The sequence below is a fragment of the Poecilia latipinna genome, unplaced genomic scaffold (genome assembly GCF_001443285.1).
Source record: "Poecilia latipinna isolate Pla-1442-1.1 unplaced genomic scaffold, P_latipinna-1.0 Scaffold233, whole genome shotgun sequence".
Taxonomy (NCBI): Eukaryota; Metazoa; Chordata; class Actinopteri; order Cyprinodontiformes; family Poeciliidae; genus Poecilia; species Poecilia latipinna.
The window spans coordinates 74,047-99,344 of NW_015112849.1; the positions used below are offsets into that span (position 1 = coordinate 74,047).

Here is a 25,298-nt window from a genome sequence, read left to right on the forward strand (position 1 = left end):
AAAGCAGCTCACACACATGAATGCATGAACATTATCAGCTTTATGGTAATAGTTAGAGATGGTGGGAAAAACAGTGAAACATAATGAAACAGTTACATCATCATTTGATTTAACGTTTATCTAATAATGTCAGAGGGATGTTAATCATCAGCTCATGTAAAGACTCCTTGTTAACAAATTCATTTTGGATTTTTATCAGCTGTAAGCTACAATCATCAAAATGATTATTTACTGATCACTGACTGAACACCAGTCAGTGATCAGAGTGACAAAGTAATTTAAACTGGTTTTACAGCTCGGCTGATTTATTTAAACAGTTAAACCTTCAGGCCGTTTTACTTCCAGGTGATTATTTCACAATATTTGTTAACGTTTCCTTTAGTTCCTCTGAAAGCAGCTGAAACTGTTGCATATCAGGTTACAAAGATAAGTTTAAAACTTTAAAAGAACAAGTTTGAAAATGTCAGAGCTGCTTTTCATTCATCACGGTTAATGGAATAAAATCTAGTCATTTCAGTACAATTCAAATCAATCAAGCTTGTTTTCAGAAGTTTAAATTTAAAGCTCATCCATTTCTGTCTGTTTTTAGAAACATGCAAAAGAGGAAAACATTCAGATTTGACCCCAGAACCTTTTTGCTGCAAGGAAACAGATCAAAGCTGAGGAGCCTCATGTACTTTTACCAGAAATTATTGTTTCTAAAAAAAGAGAGAGAAACTTCAAACTGACTGAAAGTTTGAAGTTTGGTAAAATGGATAACTGAGTTGCATTTATCTTCATCTTTTGGCAGCATGTCAGAAGACATTTTTATAATCTGTGTCTCTCAGAGGATCCACAGTAGAAGTTAAACTGGTGCAGAGAGTAAAAGTCTCCAACCAGAGGAAGTTCACATCTTAAATAATAAAGACTCAACGTGCTTTGAATTCAGTCACACTAATATTTATAGTTATAGCAGGAGAAAAATAAATGATTCAATGATTGTGATCAAATTTTGCTGTGAAATCTTCCCACTTTATGTTAATGAATCTTAAATTTGTGTAACTGCAAAGTCCTCAGGCTCCACCAGGCGCTCCAGAAGTAAACAGGTGTTAACATGAAATTTCTGAAGAAATCTATGTTTTCATCTACAATAATAAAATGTTCCAAGTAAGTCGAACACAAAGCATCATTTCCAGTGAATATTGAGCAACTTAACAGAAGTTGTTTCATCACTTCTTGTTTTCCCGCCTCTGTCTTTATAAAAGGAGCTGAAATCAGAACAGGAAACCGGATTCTGGGCTCCAGTTGGTGAGGAGTTTCTCTTTTTAACATGAGTGTGAAGTAACTGGGTCAGTTTTGTATAATTAGTAGTTGTTGTAAAACCTGTAATCCATTTGAAAGGTAAACTGGAGGTGAATTAGAGGTCATTGCTTCCAGGCATCTCAGTGGGCAGCTAAACCACCTGGACCCCTGAGAGCAAAGCTGAGCAGTAAAGCTGATGATTTGGACCTGAAGAGGAAACTTCACTGACATGACGGCGTCTTTTTAAAGGTTAATAAATGCTGCACATGTTCATGGACTAACGTATTGTTGTAATATTTTTGTATTGTTCAGAAGTGAGTCTGACTTTCTATTAACTGCCTTTTGTTCTCATTTCTCTAATAAAATAACCAGAAAATAATCAGTTGACTCATATAATCATGAATTAAAAGGTTTTTAAACCTGACATGACAATTATTGTTCATTTTTTGAGAAAACTGTCCTTTTTGATAGACTATTATAATGTAGATATTCTATTTATGCCTTGTATGTTTACTGTTTGTAGTTGTTTGAATAATAAAACTCAGTTTCTGGAAAATGCTTTTATTTATTGAGAAAACAAACATATTAGAAATAAAAATGGCCGTTGTGTGGAAGATGTCTGAAACCTCTGGGCTTCGTTGGTAATTCGATCACCTGAGTCATTTAATCTGAGGATGGATCCAGTGAACAGGTTCGTTTAAGTCGTTCTCTTGTGTTTATCGTTATTGTTTCCTTTTTGGCTTATTCTCTTCTGTTAGTGCTTTCCTTTTGATTTTTAAATCTTTTTATTATTTAGTTCTGCTCTTTCTGAGTCTCAGGATTTAATAGTTTCCCATGATGCCCTGCCTGATCCCTCATCCTGTTCTTGTGTATTATTGTCAGTTTTTAATGAATACCAGTCTAATAAGTAAATACCAATAAATGCTGATTTAATAAATACCAAATATCCACATTCATTTAGTTCCATAAACCATAAATATTCCCTGCTTTCTTTTACCTGTTTGTTTCTTAGTCAAACGGATCAAATCAAAGATAAACTGCAATTTCTGTAGCCAATGACTGTGCTACTCATGTTTAACCGCTAGATGGCAGCATCCACAGGCCTGTCTCAGGATTCAACATGCAGCCTTGGAAAAAAATGAAGAAATCTTTAGAAACCTGTTTTACTAATAATACCAGCAGAATGAAATCTACTGTACATAATTCAACCTACTTTAATCCACCAGACAATATGCAAATTAAATGTTAATGATCTGCTTCCAGCTGCTGCTGCTGACCTCCTGACCACCACTCAGGGATCATATTGGATGTTTCTGTTCTCTCTCTTCAGTCTGCAGCTCTGCAGCCCAACATGGAGGAGCTGGTTTGTCTTTCCTTTCGTTTCTCTGATGCCCTAATGTTGGTGCCCTCGATGTGAAACTGATGTCAGCTTCTGTGGCTGCTGGTTCATTTCCTGTTTTACTTCGATGAGACTCGTCCAGCTCTGTCGTTCTCACAGCAGTTCAGATGTGGTGGTTTTTGTTTAACACATTTTCTCATGTTCTGCTGCTGTAAATATTCTGAAGCAGAAACTGAACACAATTTAGGGAAAGTTTATAGTTGGACTAAACACATTTTATCATATTTATCATATAAATATTAATACTCAAAGCATTTTGTTCATTATTTCTTGGCTCAGGGTTTATGGTTTCCTCAGGATGCTGCAGACCTGCTAACTGCTCTGTAAGTAAAAGTTTTGAATATAAATTATTTTACTTTCATTTTCCACATGCAGGTTGAATGAGTTACTTTTATGAACGATGGTTTGCTGTTTAATGTCTAAAGTTTCACTCTGTGGGTTTGGAAATGTTTCAGTTTGACAATGTAAAAGTTTTTACTTCACCAAAAGAAACTTGATCAAACAGAATCTATGTTAGTGAATCACTTAAACTAATAATATAGTTTTTTATAGACAGAATCAGTGTTGGCATCACTTTCACAGTAAGTGAAACTGATTCTAGGGTTATTTCCAGTTTGAGGAAGCAGGTTTCCTGTGGTTCAGTGACTGTTATGTAATCTAAAGTTGTGGGTTTGAGTCCAGCTTTCTCCAAACCTGGATGAAGAACTTAATCCCTGTCGAGTCAATCTGGTTGTTTTTTAAAATGCTTCTGGCATTAAAGTATGAATAAAATATGAACCTGTGTTTGTTTGACCTTCAGCTGTCTGGATGATTTATATGGTGTGTTAATGTCTGGATAACTAAACACATTTATAATGTAAACCTGCTTTTTCAGGACATAATTCATGTGTTGAAACGAAGCAGCTGATCTGTGGTTTTCCCAGTAGTTGTTGCTCAGACATGCAGCAGAAGGTGGGAGAACCAGGTGATGATGGCGGCCAGGCGTCCCGTAACGCAGACAAACAGCTGGTGAAAAGGTAAATAAAGCCAGATGAGGCTCAGATGTTCAAAAACAGCCGAGGCAGAGAGGAAAGAAGATTAAAGTGATGATGATGGTGATGATGATGATGATGGCGCCGCCTGACCGTCTCACTCAGTGAAACACCAGAACAATAACGAGTGAGGCAGCGACATGCAGATGAACCGCATCACTGAGTTTTTACAGCCTGATCATCATCAAAGTAAAACTTCAGATTAACAATTTAATCTGCTTTTTAACCTGACATGATTGGACGTGTATGAAATATGAACCTGTGTTTGTTCGACTGGAGGAACTCGTTATGAAAAGTTCAGTTCTCTTTACGTCTAAAGCTGCTGGATCAGAACTGGAGCAAATAAAAATCTCTCAGCTGAACTTTTTATCAGTAAATCTTTTTATCTTCTTTGTGGTTTCTGACTTGTAAAATGCCCTGATAGCTAAAAACACATTTCATGGTTTAATTTCATGCTGCTGACTGCAGCACATTGTGTTACATTTATGATGCCATCATGATTCTCCTCCAGTGAATCAGCTCCATTGATGTTCTTTGTATTTTTTAGAAAACAATTAACTCTGGTAATTCTAAGTTAAAATGAGAAATGTTTGGTCTGATTTAACTTCAGACTGAGGAGAAAATGTGTTTGTGTCTTTTCATTCAGAGTATGTGAGTATCTGGACGTACCTCATGCTAATGCCTAGCAAAGAAGTTAAAAATTCAAAAATATCTTCCTTCCCCCAGGGGGAAATACGGGATGCATTTCTGTCAAAACCTCTGAAGAGATTTTGTCATCATCGGTGACATGAGGAGGTTTATTCTTTATTTGTCTCTAATGTTCTTCATTTTATGAAACGTCCTGCTTAATGAAACAGATATTTAATATTTTTTTTTATCAGTTATTGAACATTTTTAAGTCTCAGATGTTTCAACCACAGCAGATCAAACTCCAACCTGCTGCTTGAATCTGATTTTAGCTCCGATGTTGTAAACCAGCTTATTGCTCCCAAAGCAGCTGACTTTGGTCTCCGTTCTTGTGTAAAACATCCATGAGGTCAGAGTTCTGCTTTTGAGCGGTACTGTACATTTCAACAAACTGAAAGTGTCTCTAATGAAAACCAGCAGCAAGAATTAAATCCCTGATTATGAAATTCAGTGTTTTAATATTTATTTTATTTATATTTCATGCCAAAGTTGATATTTGTGTTTTTGAGTCTCACCTGCAAAGCGACATTTTGAGTCAGTTGAAGTTTGGATAGTTGAGCACATCATCAGCGCAGATTCAACTACAAAGTGGATTTAAAGATAATTAAACAACTCCTGTCTAAAAATGAAGTTTGAGCTTCACTTTGACTGAACCCTGTTGACCCATCGTGGTTTCATGGTTTCATAGTTTCATGGTTTCACGGTTTCATGGTTTCATGTTTCATGGTTTCATGGTTTCATGGTTTCACGGTTTCATGTTTCATGTTTCATGGTTTCACGGTTTCATGGTTTCATGGTTTCATGGTTTCACAGTTTCATGGTTTCATGGTTTCACGGTTTCACGGTTTGTACTGGGAATGATGGAAATCATTGTTGGCCATCAGCTAAACTCTCTTGTCCAAACGTCCGTCTGTTTCTCTAAATTCAGATAAAAATCTACATTACAGATAAAACTGACTACTGACTGCAGCTGCTGGAACACAAAGCAAAACTATTTCCCTTAATAAGCAGGTAGAGTGAGAACGTCCTCACTGCTGCAGGTGTGTGACTTGGCACAAACTCAGGAAACAATAAAAAAATCTGTTTCATAGACCCAGAGGCAGATGTTTGTTTTCTGATCGGAGGCCCTGAAATGTGTTTTAGATCATTTGTTTGGTGATTTAATAGATGTTGGATGGTGTAAAAACATGAATCATTCACTCACGCAGCCTGACTTGTTTGGCAATAAGAGAAATCGGAACTGAAAGCATTTTTTCTAACTTCTGAAGCTCAGCAGCTCGTCTGACTGGAGTCCTTCTGCACGGTAAAACAAATTATAACATGTTTTAATGTCCTGATTTACTTTAGCGAATATTTTTCTTTTAATCTTTATATTTTAAAGGGTTTTGGTTTTAAAGTTTTTGTCTTATAAAAGCAAATCCAGAGAGAATTTAGTAAATTTAGTTTGAAAAAAGTTTTACCTTAACTCTTTGGATTTTGTGTCGTCAAAAAAAAAAAAAAATCACAATGTTTTTAAATTTGCCATTTAAACTTAAAGTGCATCTGTGCTTAGGTTTGAAGATGAAATGAAAGATAATATTGTGTATGTTTATCAAGATTACAGCATGAAACAAATAATGTAGACGTCTCGCACAACATGTTATTTCATTTTACAATTTTCTTAAATATGTTCATGTGAAATTCATATTATTTTCTGAATAAATCACAACAAATAGCATTTAATCATACAGAAGATGAATCCTAGAACTGCACAGATAAAACATTTTGTTATATTAAAAGATGAGACAAAAACGTGTCTGATTTTATTACATCTTCAGCAATAAAGAGACGAGGCAAGAAAATAAAATCTGAGATGGGTCGGCATGACGGGAAATCCAAAATATGTAAGTATTTTCACTTGAATTGATAAGCAGGAGTTCAAACTGTTTGTATGAATGAAGCAAAGTGATGAATGAAGATGTGCAGAAAGTCCAGATCAGCGATATCACAGCTCTCTCATTTCCTGTCTGCGGTAAAAACCACAGAGGAATATTTAGTTCTGCTTTATGACTTCAAGGTCAACATGATTCAATTTTGGATCTTTTATTCTTACTTCACAGCCAATAAAATCATGTGACCAACTTTAGAAGAGCTTAACTCTTTTCCTGCTTTTTCAGAAAATAAGAAAAGTTTTGAATTTGTAGAAATGAATTTGAACATTAAACCTGTAAAACTTCAATTTATTTCATATTGGTCCCAGTAAATCAGGTCAGTTTGACAGCTTTAGTTTGTTTCTCCTGGTGCATCCAGTCGCCATCAGTTTGCTGCTGCTGACTCTGTGCTGCAGCCGCATCGCTGCTGCTAGTCTGAAGGAGCATCTGGCCGAATGCCTGGAGGACAAAGACTACGACGTCCTGCTGGAGACGCTGAGAAACGGCCTTCCACGCATCAACACCTCCAATCATGTGGTTATTGTTGGGGCTGGCATGGCTGGACTGACCGCGGCTAAACTGCTTCAAGATGCTGGACACGAGGTACATGTGACCCATTTATCACCCACAGGGGAAAATATCGTGTGAATAAAGCAAAGAGGTGTTAGGGTGGAGGCGTGTAAAGGTCCTCAATGAAAAATAAAACAGAGGAGAAACATGTAAACAAAACTATGTTCAAATTTCCACAGTAAGATTTACCCTGTGTGATAATCTGTTAGGACAAAGATCATCGTTACTGGATGATCAGCTCCCTGTTCTCTGAAACGGCTTGTTGAGGTAACTGACCTCATAGCTATCAGTTATTAGAGACGACTGCTGCTTCATTTGAAGGATTCACAGCAGAAAAAGAACATAAAGTTTAGCAACTGATAAAAATAGTCCAGAGATTCTCTCCAAAAGTAGTTTCCTACATTAGTTTATTCATTATTCATTGGTATTTATGTATAATACTGCAAGTGCATGACAGAACTGTGTAATAATCAGATAACTCCTAAAGCTCACATTATTTATTGGACAGGTGACCATAGTGGAGGCCAGCGGCCGCGTTGGTGGACGAGTGGAAACCTACAGGAACGAGAACGAGGGCTGGTACGCCGAACTGGGAGCCATGAGGATCCCCAGTTTTCACCAGTGAGTTTTCCACTAAATGTAAACTTTCTAAATCATCAAACTGTCAATAAATGTGAATAGAGAAGCTGGAAAAAGCTTTGTGGATTCATTCATGTCCAGTAAATCAAAGGAGAAGCAAAGAAACTTTAGAAAATTGGAGGTTAAACAAGAGTTCTGGTTGGAACATGAAAACTGTCGTCTTTTTCAAACAGGTTTTATGTGTTTGAAGGTTTTGACTCAGTTTCTATCAACTGTTTTGCCAACAGCATCGTCCTCTGGTTTGTGGAGCAGCTGGGCCTGAAGCTGAGTAAGTTCACGATGGACGACAACAACACATATTACCACGTCAACGGCGTGAAGAAAAGAACGTATGCAGTCAAAGCGAACCCAGACATCCTCCAGTTCAACGTGCAGGACAGCGAAAAGGGGCGTTCAGCCGACCAGCTGCTGCAAGCAGCTCTGCAAAAAGTAAGTGGAGAAAATCACAACTATTTTCACTTGTAGCTGCAGTTTGGAATGAGCTTTGATGGGTTTTTTATTTGAGTAATGACAGGAAGTACAGTTATAAAACATTGTCCAAGGACTTTTGGATGCATCCCTGACCCAAAAACATTCACACACACAAACACCTGAGAGAGTTCTGCAAAAACTTGATGTTTCTATAAAACTGGTGGAAAACAAACAAACGTGGATCAACAGGGATGCGGGAAAAAAATAAATAAAAAACAGGTCAGGTGAAAATCTTCTGAAAAAACTATGGTAATGTTTTTATATTTGGTATTTAATATATTTTCTATGAAGCCTAATTTCAGATTCTTTCATTTTAGGAAACTGTATAATTACCTTTTAGTTTTAAAAGTAGTGAACGTTTTATTTGTTCTTGCCCTTTTTGTGGCGCCCCTGCACACCTGGAGCCCTCAGCCAGGCAGAGCAGGGCGCCAGGCGATAAAGGAGGTATGGAGCTACATTCCTGCAAACGTAAAGCAAGATGAGATCATGTTGTGACACGCAATGCAAATAATGAGCTGGAGTCACGCAGCAAGTCCAGAGCTGATTGTTGAATGCCCTGTAGGTTTGTTTTGTTCATGGTGTCAAAACTAAAGACTTCAGGCAGTAAAGATTTGTGTGGAGGACAAACATACTGTAACCTATATGAATCTACCTTTATCAGCTAATGTGTGGTGGAGCAAATTTCCATCTTCCTGTAATTTGTATTTCTTTAAAAATCCCAGAAGAACTAAAACATTACTGGTTGCAGCGACAGCAACCATAAAACCTCAGGGGTTTTTTCGCTTCACTAATCTTGAAGTTTTTCTTTCCTTCTCGTAGGTCAGAGATGAAGTGGAAGCTCACGGCTGCAAGGCTGCGCTGGAAAAGTACGACCATTACTCTGTGAAGGTAAAGCTCAGCGTCGCTTCAGCAGGTTTATCACTTTAATCTGGTAAATAAAAGATGAAAACAGCAAAAACAGCTGAAACCTGATTTATTCACATTTATGGGTCCAAATATAATTTGAAGAAATAAGAAAAACCAGAAATAGCCAGAAATAAGAAAAACCCTGAAACTGGACAGAAAGGAGATTTTAAACCCAACAAACAGTGACATCAGTTTTAACTTGAACCTAAAATAATAACTTTGTGATTAAATATAACATTTACTTCTGCATGATGTGTTTTTCATCTCACTGTTTGGCTCTGTAGGTTTGGAAATAAGAAAAATCATCACATTAATATTTCTTTCTCTGCTTTTAACAGGAATATTTGAAAGAAGAAGGGAATCTGAGCCTGGAGGCCATCAGGATGATCGGGGAGCTTCTTAACGAACAGAGCATGATGTACACCGCGCTGACCGAGATGATCTACGACCAGACGGACATCAGCGACAACGTCACGTAAGAGCAGAGCTACGGCACAGCAGGAGGCCAGAATATTTAGATATTTACACTACGCACAGAGCAGTTCATGGTTTCACTTCCAGAAGCTTCCAGATCAAACTGAGTTTTACTGACTTTAGTCAAAAACAACAAACACAAAGTATCTAAAATAACCATTTTTTGTTCCACATAATATTTTTTTATAACCTGGCTTCACATAAAAGCTTCAGAAAACAATATTTAGAATATAATTTTCTGTATTAGATGTACCTGCAGCTCTTCTCCTGCTGAATAGTGCGTCCAGTTTAACTAGACGTTTTCTCTGCTGGGCGAGTTGCCAGAACGAAGCTGCAGCAAAACAAAATGATTCATGGCTGGAGATTCTTGATTTGCCTGAACCTGTGTGTGCGACGTATAGCCTGCTGAAAACGAAATGAAACACAATGCATGTCTCCTACCAAACCTTTTGTGTTCATGATTAAAATTAACACAACTACAGCAGAAAACATCTCCAGCTTCATCCAGGTTTTAAAGGTTTTAATCCACAGGCATTTTAGTTGATTTGTAAATAAGTTTTTAAACTTGTCGTGGTTTGTTCCACAGCATATCATTCATCAGAAGTTGTAACTTTTGAGTTTTAAGATCTTGTGAATAGAAAAAAACAACAGAAATAGAAATAAGGTTAACGGCCCCTCACTGGGGAAACCATCTCTTCAAACTCAGCGAGGCGTTTCAGGACAAGAAAGAAAAAACTAAACACTGAAAATCACAATTTTCTTAGTCAATATTAAAATTCTTGTTCAATGACAACAAAATAATTCTAATTCTGTTAAATCCAATCCAAAGTATCAATTACCAAATCTTTATGTATTATTACAAAACAACAACATGTTGGGATGAGTCTTGGTTCTGACCCAGGGTGTCCTTGTGTCTGAAGGTACTATGAGGTGACCGGTGGCTCGGACCTCCTGCCCAGAGCTTTTCTCTCGCTGCTTCATGGTCCGATCCTCCTGAACTCCAAGGTCCAGCGCATCAGCCGGTCAAACGGAGGCGTCACCGTCTCCTACCAGGCGGACCGGGAGTCCTCTCTGCGCCACGTCGACGCCGACGCCGTCCTGGTGACGACCACCACCAAAGCAGCTCTGTACGTGGACTTCGACCCGCCGCTGTCCGTCCAGAAGATGGACGCTCTGAGGTCGGTCCACTACGACAGCTCCACCAAAATCCTGCTGACCTTCAGCCAGAGGTTCTGGGAGAAGGACGGCATCAGAGGGGGGAAGAGCATCACCGACCGGCCCACCCGCTTCATCTACTACCCGAGCCACGGTTTCCCCGGAAACGACTCCATCGGCGTCCTGCTGGCCTCCTACACCTGGTCTGACGACTCCCTCCTCTTCCTCGGCGCCAGCGACGAAGAGCTGAAGGAGCTGGCTCTCAGAGACCTGGTGCTGCTGCACGGTGACAGGATCCGGTCCCTCTGCACCGGGGTCCTGGTGAAGAAGTGGAGCCAGGACCCGTTCAGCCACGGCGCCTTCGCTCTCTTCACGCCGTACCAGCACCTGGAGTACGCAGCGGAGCTGTTCAGGAGCGAAGGCCGAGTTCACTTCGCCGGAGAGCACACGGCCTTCTCACATGCCTGGATCGAGACGGCCATGAAGTCGGCCATCCGGGCCGCCGCCAACATCAACAAGGAGGCCGCCATGTTTTCAGACAGATGCAGAGGGAGAGACGAGCTCTGAGACGAGTTTTTACTAAATAACAATCAGATTCTGTTCATTTCTAAGTGAGAAACATTTTGTAATTTGTTTTATTTTGGGTTTTTATTTAGTTGCATTTATTGGTGATTTAACAGGGAGACGTTATGCTAGAGTAAAAATAACTGTATAAAGACATTTTCCTACCTATGGAAGATGGTTAGGGCCACACAAAAAAAAGATCCTCACTTTAATCTCAGACTTTTGTTATTAAAGTCAGAATTATGAGAAAAATGTAAAAGTTCTGAGAAAAACGTCAGAACTCTGAGATTAAAGTTAAAATTATGAGAAAAATGTCAGGATCCTTTTTTTTCTGTGGCCCTGAACATCTTCTGTAAAACTGCAAATAAAAATAAAGTTTTTATCTTTTTACTAAATTAATTTATTCTGCATGTCTCACCTTCTCAAATGTTGGCATAAAAGAGACTTAACATTTACAAATTCAGCAGATTAATTTCATTTATTCATGAATTAAAGTCAGATATACACACATCTCAGATGGAGTGTGTTCATTTTTCCACCTGGTCATTGTCAGAATCTAATCATGTTCAGTCTATCAACCACAGAGCAACAATTCAAAAAACACAAGAGTTTTATAAATATGTCCACACAATGCAAATAACTGCAAAGGATTATTTAAAAATACATTATAAAGTAGAAAGATGCAGTTAACCACAGTGTTTTAGGATTAAACTCAAACTGGACTGCAAAGAAGAAAATTCAAAATCAAAACAAATAAATATAAATTTCCTTATTCTTGGACATTTTTTGCACCAATATACAGAGCAGTATGTACAGTTTTTGTGGACAATCTCACTCAGTTGCACATTTATTAGAATCTGAATATGCTCATTTTTCATATCTGCAGTATTTTCCCGCCATACATTTGACCTGGCTGTAGTTTTTATTTAATTTTCTACTATGATTGTTTTCTTTATGTATATCTGCTTCCATCTGCTGCTGCTGACCTCCTGACCACCACTCAGGGATCATATTGGATGTTTCTGTTCTCTCTCTTCAGTCTGCAGCTCTGCAGCCCAACATGGAGGAGCTGGTTTGTCTTTCCTTTCGTTTCTCTGATGCCCTAATGTTGGTGCCCTCGATGTGAAACTGATGTCAGCTTCTGTGGCTGCTGGTTCATTTCCTGTTTGAGCTGAGACTCGTCCAGCTCTGTCGTTCTCACAGCAGTTCAGATGTGCCGGGTTTTTGTTTAACACATTTTCTCATGTTCTGCTGCTGTAAATATTCTGAAGCAGAAACTCAACACAATTTAGGGAAAGTTTATAGTTGGACTAAACATATTTTATCATATTTATCATATAAATATTAACACTCAAAGCATTTTGTTCATTATGCTGCAGACCTGCTAACTGCTCTGTAAGTAAAAGTGTTGAATATAAATGATTTTACTTTAATTTTCCACATGCAGGTTGAATGAGTTACTTCTAATCAGCCTCGTCCTTTTAAATAATTGGTTTATGAACGATGGCTCAAACATACAGGACAACTAGCAGCTGTGAGAAGGTCAAGCTGTCAACAGATGTGAAGAAATGTTGGTCAAACCTGTCCTACTTCATTTTGAGGAACGTTCCTGAGAAAACAGGTTGGTGCAGAAATAAAGAAAGCCAAACTCTGGGAGGCTGGTGGGTGAAGCTAAGATTACATATATATGACTGAACAAATCATTTTCAAGTATTAATACAAATTTTAGGCCATGCAGGTTGTGACACTGACCACTTAGGGCTGAAGTTAGACTGGTCTGCAAAAAGAGCCTCATATCCAGAGACTGGAACCAACTGGGAATAAATAAAAACTCATGAGAATTAAAATGAAGCCCTGTGGAACGCCACAGAGAAGAGGAGGAAAATACAAGGATAGAAAAACTTTGGCCTGTTGAGTCAAATATTTGAATCACTGCAGAACCCAACTTCCTGGTGATGAAGAGAGAAAAACTTTGACTTACTAGCTGAATCCAGAAAGTATATTTAAAGTACATGAATAATTCATCTATTCCTGGTTGGAGATGGAAAGTGAAACTAACTTCACTCCCAGACCAACAGGCTCCTCTGTTGCCTTGTTTCCCTAAAAATGTGACAAATCTGGAAACTTTCTAAATTCCTGAAGAAGCATTGATTGCTATTTTTGAGCGTTTTATCAAGTCCAGAGGGCCCCAAAGAGCTTCACACTACATTCAGTCATTCACTCATTCACTCATTCACACACTGATGGTGGACAGCTACTGGACAGTAGCCACAGCTGCCCTGATGGAGGTGAGGCTGATTGCAGCGGCGCCTCCAGGCCCTCTGACCAACACCAGCCCAATTTATACAGCTTATCTGCAAAAAAAAACATGATTTGGGATTTGACTAGGACTATGCTCTTTATCGTAAAACTTTAGCTTATGACTTTAATGCAAAGCTCTTCATTTGATGCTAAAGCTGTGAAGTTCATCTATTAGACATGCTTTGGAAGTATTATCAGATTCCTCACACAAGTGTAACATATTTTTGTTTTTAAAACTTCTTTGGTGTTTCAAGTGGGACTTTGACGATTGGGAAACGGTCATCGTCAACTTGAGAAATCCCAAAACATTACAGTTTACTAAACAGCAGAGTCAAGTGGTTTTTCTGAAATCGAAAGTATTTTTCTTACTTCTCATTTTTCCCTCCATCCAGGCAGAACTCCTGCTGGCAGAAATCACTTCAGGCATGTGACAAAGACAAGAAAATGTTTGGTTACCACATAAAAGAAGATTAAAAATGAATCTTTGGAACGTTTCCTTGTTTCCACTCGTCATCAGGCAGATTTCACTGCCGTCAGCTGATTGAATGATGTGTTGGAGAAACTTCCTATATTCAGAGAGCTGCATCACACTGATGTGAAGTTTTCAGTATTTAACCTCTGGTGGTTTTGTTGAACCATCATCAGCTATTAAATATGAGGAAAGTTGGGACATGCTAAAAAACCGTTGCTGCATTAAAGAGCTTTTACTGGTTGATCATGAGACCTAAGCAGTTGATCAGCTGGTTGCATGACTTGATGAAAAGTGAAACCAAAAATCAAACCAAGGTCGTCCCATCTGGGAGGGTCTGAGGGGAGGGAGCGATAGAAAAGAGACGGCGTCTCCATCGGGGAGCAGCATTCCTCCTGCAGCAGATGAGCTCCTCTTCAGGTGAGTTTATTTCATTTATCCTCTTATAAAATGAAATGAGAAAAGAAATATGAGCCGCAGATGGATAACCAGAGACATCAAACTCATCTTAGACGTCATTTTATTGGATTTATTCTCTTAAAATGTAACTAAACATGACCAAAACAATGCTAAACATGTTTACACTGCTTTGTGTTTCCTGCTTCACCTGCTCACTGTTTTCCTCTTTTTTCTCAATGTTTACTATAGAATATTTAAGATGGGGCATCATGTGCTGCTGTGGGTCTTATGTAAGTATTTCATGACTTTTCTGAAAGTTGGGAGTTAAAATCCCAGATCTGTTGTTTTCTGTATATTTATAGTTTAGACACAGTCAATAAATCTGTTATTGAAAAGTCAATTTATTGTATTGCTCTGCAAAATCCTTTATTTCTGTTAATTATGATGGTTACAGTTAATGAAAACATGACATTTACATTCTGAGTGTTTCATCCCACCAATAAAAATCATTTTATACAGAAATGGAAACCTAAATAAAAACCTGGTCCAACTTCAGAAAGTACTTTAATCTGACAAATCAACATATATTCTAATTTATTAAATATTACTTATTTCTGAATATCCAACCTGTATTTAGAGAAACTTGTTCCTGAAAGTTTATAGAAATGACTTTGAATAATCTGTTATTTTTTTATAAAATAAAAAAATACATGCACTAAATGCAATTTGAGTTTTTGCTTGAATTTTTAAATAAACAACGTAAAATTGCTTTAAAATGCCTGGATTTGTCCCTTTCCACCAGTTTCCTGTGCATACATTGTAAAATAAAGCTTGAAATGTTTGTTTCTGTGTCTGCAGGTCCTCTGCTGCTGCTCAGCGTGTGCAGACCCGCCGCTGCGGTCAGCGTGAAGGAAGACCTGGCCAGATGCCTGAACGACACCGACTACAGCGACCTGATGCACACGATGGCCCACGGCCTCCCCGCCATCAAAACGCCTCATCATGTCGTGATCGTCGGAGCCGGCATGGCTGGACTGACGGCCGCCAAGCTGCTGCAGAAAGCAGGACATCAGGTCAGACAGGCAAACGAAGCTCAGGATGTGAAGTTTTTTCAGTTGTTTTTGTTAGATGGCAGATAATAAATATCTCACATGTTTGTCATTGTAGCTTAAACACAATCTGATCTTTATCATTGTGTTTAAGCTGGAAGCTTAAATGGCCTCTTGGTGTGATTACTGTAACTACAATTAATAAAAAGTATCCTTCTGATTTGGTATTTTATGTCCTGGATTATGAGGAATCACCAGGGTTTTATTTATATTCCTCTGATTTAAGCATGAGTCGTCAAGAAACCTGAAGAAACCATCACTACTAAAACTTTTTAAAGTTTAACTTCAAGCTCTTAAAACTCTAATGTGCTTGAGCTGATTTGAATGAAACCTCGTCAATTCCTGGTTTAGTTTTCGTAGATTTTGCCAATTTTTCTGTCAAACAAAACTCAACATTTTAAAAGCACCAATCAGTTACTAAGACAAATGACTGCAATAAACCGAATCTCTGTTGTCTATGCCAGTGATTTTACTGTGTTATCTGTTTCTATTACCTCTTAAGAATCAATACTTATACAAAGTAAGACAGTCCTGGCTATTTGGTGACCCCTGACCCTGTTACCGATTGGTTGATGTTTGGAAAAGGTGACCATAGTGGAGGCCAGTGGTCGTATTGGAGGCCGTGTGCAAACCCACAGGAATGAAAACGAGGGCTGGTACGCCGACCTGGGAGCCATGAGGATCCCCAGTTATCACTAGTAAGTCAAGATTAACACCAAATAAAAACGTGAGGTTAGAAACCTCAACTCCAAAAGAAGTGAAGAAAAACTGACAAGTTGTTTCATTAAAACTGAAAAATGAAATGATGTCGATCTCTATTGGTCACCAGGATGTGAAACATAAAAACAAAAACTCATCAACATATCTGTCAACAGCATCGTCCGCTTTTTAATCCAAGAATTTGGTTTGAAGATGAATAAATTTCACATGGTCGACACGAACACCTTCTACTACGTTCACGGCCTGCGGCCGAAAACCTTCGCCGTGATGCAAGACCCCGACGCTCTGAAGTACAACCTGCCGAAACGAGAACGCCACATCGCGCCGCTGAAGCTGCTGGAGATGGCTCTGCGAAAGGTACGCAAGGACGAACAGGAAACATCGACTGAAACTTCAACAGCACTGCTCCTTGCTACTGCATGACCAGATGTTTAATTCTCAGTTTTGTTTCTGCAGGTCAAAGAAGAGGTCAAGGCTCACGGCTGCAGAGCAATGCTCAGGAAATACGACCATTACTCCGTAAAGGTAAACCACTGCTGACATCACAATCTGAGATCAGAAACTCAACGAAGCCACAGAAACAGGCTTGAGTTACGTTTTCTCAGCAAAACTCACAGAAAGTCATTAAAATGTTATAAATGAGGCTCCATGAAGGAAGAGCAGCTCAAACAGACGCATTTCTTCCTCCTAAATAAAAAACAAATATAAACTCAAGAAAGCAGGAAACAACTGAAGAATAAATCAAAGCATTTTATAGATTTTATAGTAGAAATTACTCAACATATAAAACTTCCAAACAGGGAGAGAAACTCGCCAACATTCGGTAAATGAGCAAAATAGGTAAAACTTCTGAATTTCATGTTACATTTATTACATTTTGCTGGCACAGCTGCGACTTAAGGAAACTCACTAAGGCAGCAAAACATTTTTATCATTGCAGTAAAAGTAAATGGCTCATTAAAAATTAAAAATGTGTTAAGTTGCATATTTTTAGTCTACACATTTTGTTTTATTCACGTAGTAAAGCTTAAAGCTAACCTCTGGAAGTGAAACACTTAGATTGTACTTTTCATTTTAATATATAAAACATGTTATAATGAGCTTCAAACAAGAAAATGGAGGAATGGATGTAAAATGGAGTAATGTCGTTGTAATTCTTGTAATAAACGCCAGAGGTCCTCAGTCGTCCGTTTTTCCAAATCAGTCTCCATTTCTACGTCAGATTCTCATCGCTCATTTTTCTGATTTTATTTTCCTTTCACAACTTCAGAGTTTATGATAAGACATTAAAAGTCTGTTATACTATTACCTGTTGTAATATTCTGACTGGTTTAATGGATTTACAGCAAATGTTAGAGTCTGGACCAAACAATCATTTTCACAACAGAGTAACTTGAGCATATTCTGCTTTAAAAATTATGTTTAATGAGTTTAACGACCAGTTTGATACCTGATTACAAAGACATATGAAATCAGAAAAATAACAAAATCTGGCCTTTTGGAAAGTTCACAAACTATCATTTGAGAATTTGAACATTTTAGCTTGAACTTTAACTTAGACCTGATCAAACGGGACATGCCACAGACTCAGAAATAAAACAGATTAGGAAGTGGATAAGCAAACTGGGGGAAGTCAAATAATTGTTATTGTAAAAAGTGATGAGATCAATAACTTGCAGGAAGTAAAGCTAACCAGCTGAAACTCAGCAGTTTTATCAGTTTGTTTCTGTTTTTTGCAGGAATATTTGCTGACTGAAGGCGGTCTGAGCGCAGAGGCAGTGAGGATGATCGGGGATCTGCTGAACGAGAACAGCCTCATGCATCTGGCTTTGACTGAGATGATCTACATCGAGAACGACGTCAGCGACGCCACCACGTAAGAACATTTTCATTTCTCTAAACCAGCACGGCCAGCTGGGAGAAGCTTTGTCTCCATGTGGGTTTATCTGTGGGAAAAACTGTTCAAGTGAAAAATAGACTGAGAAACCAAAAAACTTAGATATTAAATTAAATAAAAACTATTTCTGTGCGAGTTGTTTTGCTTTAAGTACCGTTTTCTGATTCTGCTTTAGTGTAAATTATTTGTTGCTTTTTTGTTTTATTGTATTTTTGTCCATTTTCCTTCACTCCTTTTGGTGATTTCATATTTCAGGTATAACATGATGCATTATCCTGCCCATTTGCCCTTAGTCGTGTTTTTTAGTTATTTAAATAAAAACACGACTTCAGATTTACACATTAATAAATGCTCCAATGCTTCAGTTTATGATTCCCAAATGATCACAAATATGATAACCAGTATTTTTTTCTACACTTGTTTTTATTTTATTCTTAGTTTATTTTATTCAAATGTTTTTTTCATTTTATATTTTTATGTTCAGATTTTACTTGATTTTTATTCTTCTCTAGGCTTTTCTGTTTTCTGACTTATTTTAGTTTTTTATATCAATATATCAAAGCAACACATATAACAAAATGATAAAGAGATGAGCTCATTTTGACCCGTTTTGTCTGAAGGTACGATGAAATAACTGGAGGGACGGATCTCCTGGCTAAAGCGTTCCTGACGGTCCTGGACGGTCCCATCCTTCTGGACTCCCGGGTCAGGCGGATCCAGCGGACCCATAAGGGCGTGACCGTCTGGTATCAGAGGGAAAACGACCCGTCTTTAGAAAGTCTGCAGGCCGACGCTGTGCTGGTAACCACGACGGCCAAAGCTGCCCTCTTCATAGAGTTTGATCCGCCGCTCTCCACCAGAAAGATGGAGGCCATGCGCGCCGTTCACTACGAAAGCTCCACCAAAATCATCCTCACTTTTAAGGAAAAGTTCTGGAAGCGCGACGGCATCATCGGAGGGAAGAGCATCACAGACAGACCCACTCGCTTCATCTACTACCCCAGCCACAGTTTCCCAGGAAACGACAGCATCGGCGTCCTGCTGGCCTCCTACACCTGGGGCGACGACTCACGGCTCTTCCAGGGAGCCAGTGATGAGGAGCTGAAGGAGCTGGCCCTCAGGGACCTGACCCACATCCACGGCGAGTACATCCGGGACCTCTGCACCGGCGTGATCGTGAAGAAGTGGGAACTGGATCCGTACAGCCTGGGCGCGTTCGCTCTGTTCGCGCCGTACCAACACATCGAGTATTCTGCAGAGCTCTTCAGGCATGAAGGACACATTCACTTTGCAGGAGAACACATGGCTTTTCCTCACGCGTGGATTGAAACGTCCATGAAATCTGCGATCAGGGCAGCTCAGAATATTAATGCCGCCGTGCACAAAGATTCCCGCAAAACCGAACTGTAAGAAACCGAGTCTGAGCAAAGTGACGTTCAACCTTCTTCACATTTAACAAAACTGATGTCAAATGTGTGCAGGTAGTGCATTTGCACCACAGTTGATTTACATAAAACTTATTTAATTTTGTAAATGTGGGGGTGAGGTTGACCTTGGATGCCCTCTGGAAACATTTTTTATAAACTTTAAAATAATAGCACACACTTTTTTTTTTTTTGCTGCACTAACATTTGACACTAATTTCGTTTAATTTGAAAAAAAAATCACAATTTCAAACGATACATTTGGCCCGTTTGATTGTCGTCCACCTCATTTTATTCCTTTACTTCATACAGTCTGAGTTCAGTTCATTTTAAAGTCCCAGTTCACAACAAATATTTCAGAGGCTCTTAGAATCAGATCTGATTCATGTGCAGAAATATGACCAAATTAAGCAAGTTGTATATATTAAAATACAAATGAATGCATTTCAATCCTAGTTAAAATAAATAAATCGTGCAATAAAGTTGGTCAAAATAGCAACAGAAGCTCAGTCCGGATTTCTCCATGAACAAAACACGAAATGTTGGAGATGTTTTTCTAAATCAGATTTAGGAATCAGATTTAGGAATCAGATTTAGGAATCAGATTTAGAAATCAGATTTAGGAATCAGGTTTAGGAATCAGATTTAGGAATCAAACTGTATGCAAAGGAAAAGTGACGTTGATATGAGTCTTACCTGTAACTGGATTTTATAGTTTTTCAGAAATGTTTTATTTGACTCTGATGATTGTAATGTTACACAACAAGATGACTTTTGTTTACAGTTGCATCCAAAACTGAAGTAAAACTCAAAGGTTTGTTCATGATACTATGAGGAAACTATAAATGTTTGTTTTACTTCTACATTAAATGCATGAAATGTTTTAAACTATAAAGACTTTTAAACATTGCAGGATTACAAGAACAGCCAGTAGAGATAAATATTCTTCTGCAAGATGTATTGTTCTTTTTTGGTGATATTAACGAGTCTGTATTTATTAAACATAAATGGGGAATTTATTTTATACTGGGGGAAAAGCTGCCATTATCCTGTCCATTTGCTCTCAGTCATGTTAATTTGTAGCTAAAGTTTAATATCTGCTCTGGAGGTGACGTTTTCTTTCTGTTGTGGGAGTTAAGTTACTGTTTACATGGTGTTTCTTCTTAAACGTTGCTACTTAAAATTTGGATTTCAAGCGTCGCTTCTTGTATTGACCAAAACTTTTGCATTGAATACAATTGACTGTATAAAAATGTACATTTTTTATTTTCTTTATGTGTTGAATTTACAGACAAAGCACCAAAATGATTTCTGTGTTGCTCTGAAACAGAAGTTTAAATCTCAGCTACTGTCTTTGGTTACTGTCTTCTATTGTTTCCTTAAGTTGTGAAATATTTTTACTTTGTGCCAAGAGGGAAGTGAGGCATCATGTAAATATTAAAAATAAATAATACAAAAAAAATGACCAGAGATTTCTAAATCTGAAAAATATAAGAGAAAAAACTCTGTCATGTTTTCTTGAATTAAAAATAAAAAAATGTTCTACAGAATAAATGCAAACAGCAACAACTGTCGAGAGAAAGCAGGGAAGGGATGAAGTGAAAGGGTTAAAAATGAAAATGAAAAGAAAATTGTTTTAATAAGATGTTTTTTATCTATACAACACAAAGTCCACAGGATCAAAACTGAGAAATAATATGTAAAAATGTATGTAAAATAAATCCATTATTATTTATTTATCATCAGAAAAACTAAAACAAGCAGATTAAGAAAGAAGCAACAGGTTTAAATACATAACAGTTCAACCGTAGTTATAAAACAGGTTATATTTGATACCAAAATAAAAATCTGAGGATGTGATCAGCAGAGTTGATCTCGTCGAGCCGTTAGCTCTGCAGCTAACACTCCTGAGCATTTAAACACAAGCAAACAGTATTTACAGCTTTGTGGAAAGTATGTAAAAATGTTTTCTATTTTTAGAAAACATGATAAAATGTTTTCTATCACACAAAGAGTCAAATATAATAGAACTAGGAGCAACACTAATTATTCACACTGATGTTTTCACACTTATTTCTCTAAATTATGATTATTTCCTGCTTACATCTGACAGAAACATTTATTATTATATTAGGATTTCAAACAACTGAAAAAGTTCACAGGAAATATGCTAAATGCCTATTTAGTTGTTTTTAAAACTGTACTTTTATTCTGAAAAGTGAGTCTCATCGAAATATATTTTCTGATTTACTGACTGTGACAGAGGACGTTTTACAAAAGGTTATTAAAAATAACTTCACTGGCATGAATGCACTAGTTTAGGTCATGCCCCAACATTTCAACTGGAAACAAGTGAAAGTTTAGATTTTTTTTTACTTTAAAGTCATTCAGCAAATGCTTTGCTAAGTTAGTTACTGATTAGCAGGTTGGGACTAAAACTTCTTTGCTTTGCGCAGAAACAACAGAGGTAAAGCGACGCTGCATGGAATACCAAACCACTGTGCAGACGTCAGAATCAGACATGCATTCTCATTAATGAGCAGATTTAATTTTTTCACAGCAACAACAACAATGCTGGCCACAAAATACACGAGGAGGACGCCAAGGATGGCCATGATGGTCTGGAAAGCTTTCCTCTTGGCTTTGTCTGCCTTCTCTTTTTTACCCGGACCTGGATCAATCAGAACATAAAGAACCGAGACGCTGCAGAAAGAAATGCTTGTTATTGAGACAGCAAACAAGCAGAAATATGCAGCATAAGGCATCTCAGGGTGAAAGAGAGCTACAAGCCCAACCCATCCGAAACTGATCAGCCAAGCACAGACGATGCTGATGTTCCTGATCCTGATCCCAGTGGACTGAGTCAGCCCCCTGTAGGTGACGGGGTGAACAACGGCCAGGTAGCGATCCATGCATGTCAGGATGTGAAGAACTATTTCTCCAGGAAAAGCAATGCTGGCTGCATAAACCCCCAAAAGTGAAACGTTAGCGATGTGAGCGTAGAGGCCAGTGAGGTAAAAAATGGCTGCAAATCCAAAAACGAGCTGCAAGGCGGCAGAGTTGTAGATGAAGAGATCAGAGTGGCTGGTTTTAGTGGCGCGCCGCCGCCGCCGGAAACCCAAGCAGAGGACGACGATGGAGACCGGAACAGCACACAGGAACCGGATGACCATGAAGGCAACGGAGAATAACTCTGCACTTTTATAAGAGTCACAGTTGTACATCATGTTGAAGTATCCGCCTGATGCGTTGCTGGACATTTTGGTTTTCAAGCCTGTGAGCTTAAAACAGAAAACAGGAAAAGTATGAGAGATGGCAGAATATAACTATGAATCCACTGAGAGCTGAAGTCATCGTTTGATTTGACCAGGTTTCACTTTGAACAGCAGGAAGAGACGCAACGTTTGGAGGGAGATCAGATTAGGGTGATGGCAGTGAGGCCTTCCAACAACAGAGATTTCTATCTCATCACAAAACATGAATGGACAAAAGTGGAAACATGAAAAAAAAACATTTTAGCAACAGTGAGAAATGTTGTCATAATAAACACTTCCTAAGAAGGATAAAGGAAATATTAACATGTTAGTTGAGATATTATATAAATAAAATGTTTTTCTTAAATGTCTGCCCCTTGTGTATTATATTATTACATAGAATATATTTTTCTCATGAAAGTGAGGATGTGACGAAGCTGCACTTTATTTCTACAGAACTGGACAAACAGCTTGGGACAATTTCACTGGATTCTGTTTCCTGATTTATTTCTGTCTCTCCTGAAGTTTTTAGTAAATTTTTATTTCCTGTATTTCTTCTGTGAAAAACAGGTGATAAGTTCCATAAAATACTTTACAAGGTTGTAAAGAAACACTGTTACATTTTTAACTAAGCAAAATGAGACTTTTCTAGTTTTTAATTTCACATAATGTCTGTAGTGGAGATAAAGGTTATTTTAACCCTCAGAAACTAGATCAATGTTATAAATGGTGGACTGTAAACCAACAATAGTGGCGCCGCATCCCATCATGCAGTGTAATGGCTGCTGAAGCTGCACCAAAATAAAACCCACGTTGTCTAACCTGCATTCAGGATTACAGTCATATTTAAAAGTGAATGAAGTGTAAGCAGGAACCCACCTTGTGCCTCGTGCAGCTGCAGATGTAGCTGCTTCTCACCAGCACCGACACAAAGACAGAAATGTTTTTGCATGAATACAAATCCTGCTGTCAAAGCAAAGAGACATTTATCAGAATACAAACGACAAACTTTAACCTCATTTCAGATTGCATTAAAAAAAGAAAATCCTTTCAACTTATGTTATTATCAGAGCTTCAAGTTACGTATTAAAGTGCAATAAAATGATTTTTCTGCTGCTTAAATTGTGAATTACTGAAATATTTTTCATAATGAGGCTGTTCATTGTTAATGTATTTCTCCAACATAATTCAAATTAGTCATAAACAGAGGCTGGAGGCAGCCTGGTCAGTTTCTAAAATACATTTATCTATTTGCATTTGTTTGTCAAGAGATCCTGATTTATGTTTGAAGTTATTTTTCAGTACATTTTAATTGCTTTTCAATGAAAAATTAGACACTAAATGCCTTCCATACAGACGGCACAGTTAATCAGTTCAGCAGGACAATATTATACAGCTGGAAATAGAAAGTTTATTCCTCAGATTAATGTTTGTGATTTTTTTCAATTTAAACTTGTAACCTCCTTAATTTGAATTATTTGCTATAATTTTACATTCATGTGATTTAGCAGGTGGTGACCTAAACTAAACTTTTAGATTATTTTGTCATTATTCAGATCCATTTGTTGAAATATTAGGCTTTAATATTATTTTGATAAGAAATGTACAATAAGAAAAAGCAGCATGCCGTGTGTGTGTGGGGGGTGTGTGTGTGTGTGTGTGTGTGTGTGTGTGTGTGAAGCGCCTTCACTTTCAGTTCTGTGTTAAATGCTGCTATAAGTGCAGAGTCTGTGTCCATTGGGAAAAACCAGAACAAAGTGTGACATTAACCTTAAATCATGTCAAACTTTGTGGTCTTTCAAAATGAGTAATAGTTTTTGTTGTGGAAATATGCAAAGCAACTTTATTGGCTTTTCATTTAGTGAACTTTGAATATAACCACAGAGATGATAAACAGAATATATCTCCTTTAACCAATCAGTTAAAAACAGGGATGTCAGCTGGAGGCACTTTTCAGTTCTGCAAAACAAATAAAACATAACTTACACAAATTCAATATTTAGTTTGTTAATTTAAATTTATTTAGTTATAAAAGCAGAAAATAAACACATCGTCTTCAGGGCAGTGAAAATAATCAATTTGACAGAAATAAAAAACATTTCAGTAACAAACTAATTTAAATATGAATCACATGGATAAGAATGTAAAAAGCACTTTTTTTCTGTGTATCCAAAACTAATTAGACACTTAAAGATGTAATAAAATGTAAGATTGTGCCATCATATTTCAGCAAGGCTAATAAAGATATTAAGCAAACATAACATATTGTCATGTTGGACATATCGCTAAGCAGATATTAAATATTTGTTTTATCAATTTTATTTTCATCTGTGATACACTTTTCATACAGTCAAGAATTAAAAAAGTACATTAAAGATGTGAAAAACAGAATATATTTGACCCACAGAAATGATCAACTAGCATCAGCTGTTTAAGCTCCAAGCAACAACAAAAAAAAACATTCAAATACCAAAAAAATTGAATTCTGACAGAGAACAGAGATGCATCAGGACTGGAGCATCATTAATAATCTGCACAAATGCAGTACGGTCACCTGTTTATGTTGTCATTTTAATTCTCACTGCGCCTTCTTTGAGCCAAACAATCTTAACCAGCTGGCAGGTCCATACCTTACCTT

General features: G+C 37.7%; 3 protein-coding genes across 6 annotated transcripts; 2 read left to right on the forward strand and 1 right to left on the reverse strand.

The window, feature by feature from the left end:
- The first annotated feature begins 2,767 nt into the window (after positions 1-2,767).
- Positions 2,768-11,596, forward strand: LOC106947294 (L-amino-acid oxidase-like). 3 transcript variants are annotated; one of them, XM_015032191.1, is made up of 9 exons: positions 2,768-3,003; positions 3,555-3,696; positions 6,216-6,281; positions 6,688-6,911; positions 7,387-7,499; positions 7,745-7,946; positions 8,808-8,876; positions 9,233-9,369; positions 10,289-11,090. In XM_015032191.1, exons 3-9 carry the CDS (start codon positions 6,251-6,253, stop codon positions 11,088-11,090), a joined length of 1,578 nt encoding a protein of 525 aa, XP_014887677.1. In that variant the 5' UTR covers positions 2,768-3,003; positions 3,555-3,696; positions 6,216-6,250. The 3 variants fall into 3 exon arrangements, with proteins under 3 accessions (XP_014887677.1, XP_014887676.1, XP_014887678.1); XM_015032190.1 differs by lacking the exons at positions 2,768-3,003; positions 3,555-3,696 and adding an exon at positions 5,259-5,701; XM_015032192.1 differs by lacking the exons at positions 2,768-3,003; positions 3,555-3,696 and having other exon boundaries at positions 6,251-6,281; positions 10,289-11,596.
- A 2,642-nt stretch (positions 11,597-14,238) lies between these two features.
- On the forward strand, positions 14,239-19,646 carry LOC106947295 (L-amino-acid oxidase-like). Its single transcript, XM_015032193.1, has 8 exons — positions 14,239-14,277; positions 14,506-14,546; positions 15,115-15,329; positions 15,951-16,063; positions 16,241-16,442; positions 16,542-16,610; positions 17,825-17,961; positions 18,603-19,646. Exons 2-8 carry the CDS (start codon positions 14,516-14,518, stop codon positions 19,390-19,392), a joined length of 1,557 nt encoding a protein of 518 aa, XP_014887679.1. The 5' UTR covers positions 14,239-14,277; positions 14,506-14,515; the 3' UTR covers positions 19,393-19,646.
- Positions 19,647-21,641: 1,995 nt separating this feature from the next.
- Positions 21,642-23,975, reverse strand: LOC106947290 (uncharacterized). 2 transcript variants are annotated; one of them, XM_015032185.1, is made up of 2 exons: positions 23,540-23,975; positions 21,642-22,680 (listed from the first exon to the last, which is right to left on the reverse strand). In XM_015032185.1, exons 1-2 carry the CDS (start codon positions 23,610-23,612, stop codon positions 21,839-21,841), a joined length of 915 nt encoding a protein of 304 aa, XP_014887671.1. In that variant the 5' UTR covers positions 23,613-23,975; the 3' UTR covers positions 21,642-21,838. The 2 variants fall into 2 exon arrangements, with proteins under 2 accessions (XP_014887671.1, XP_014887672.1); XM_015032186.1 differs by having other exon boundaries at positions 21,642-22,687.
- Positions 23,976-25,298: the final 1,323 nt, after the last annotated feature.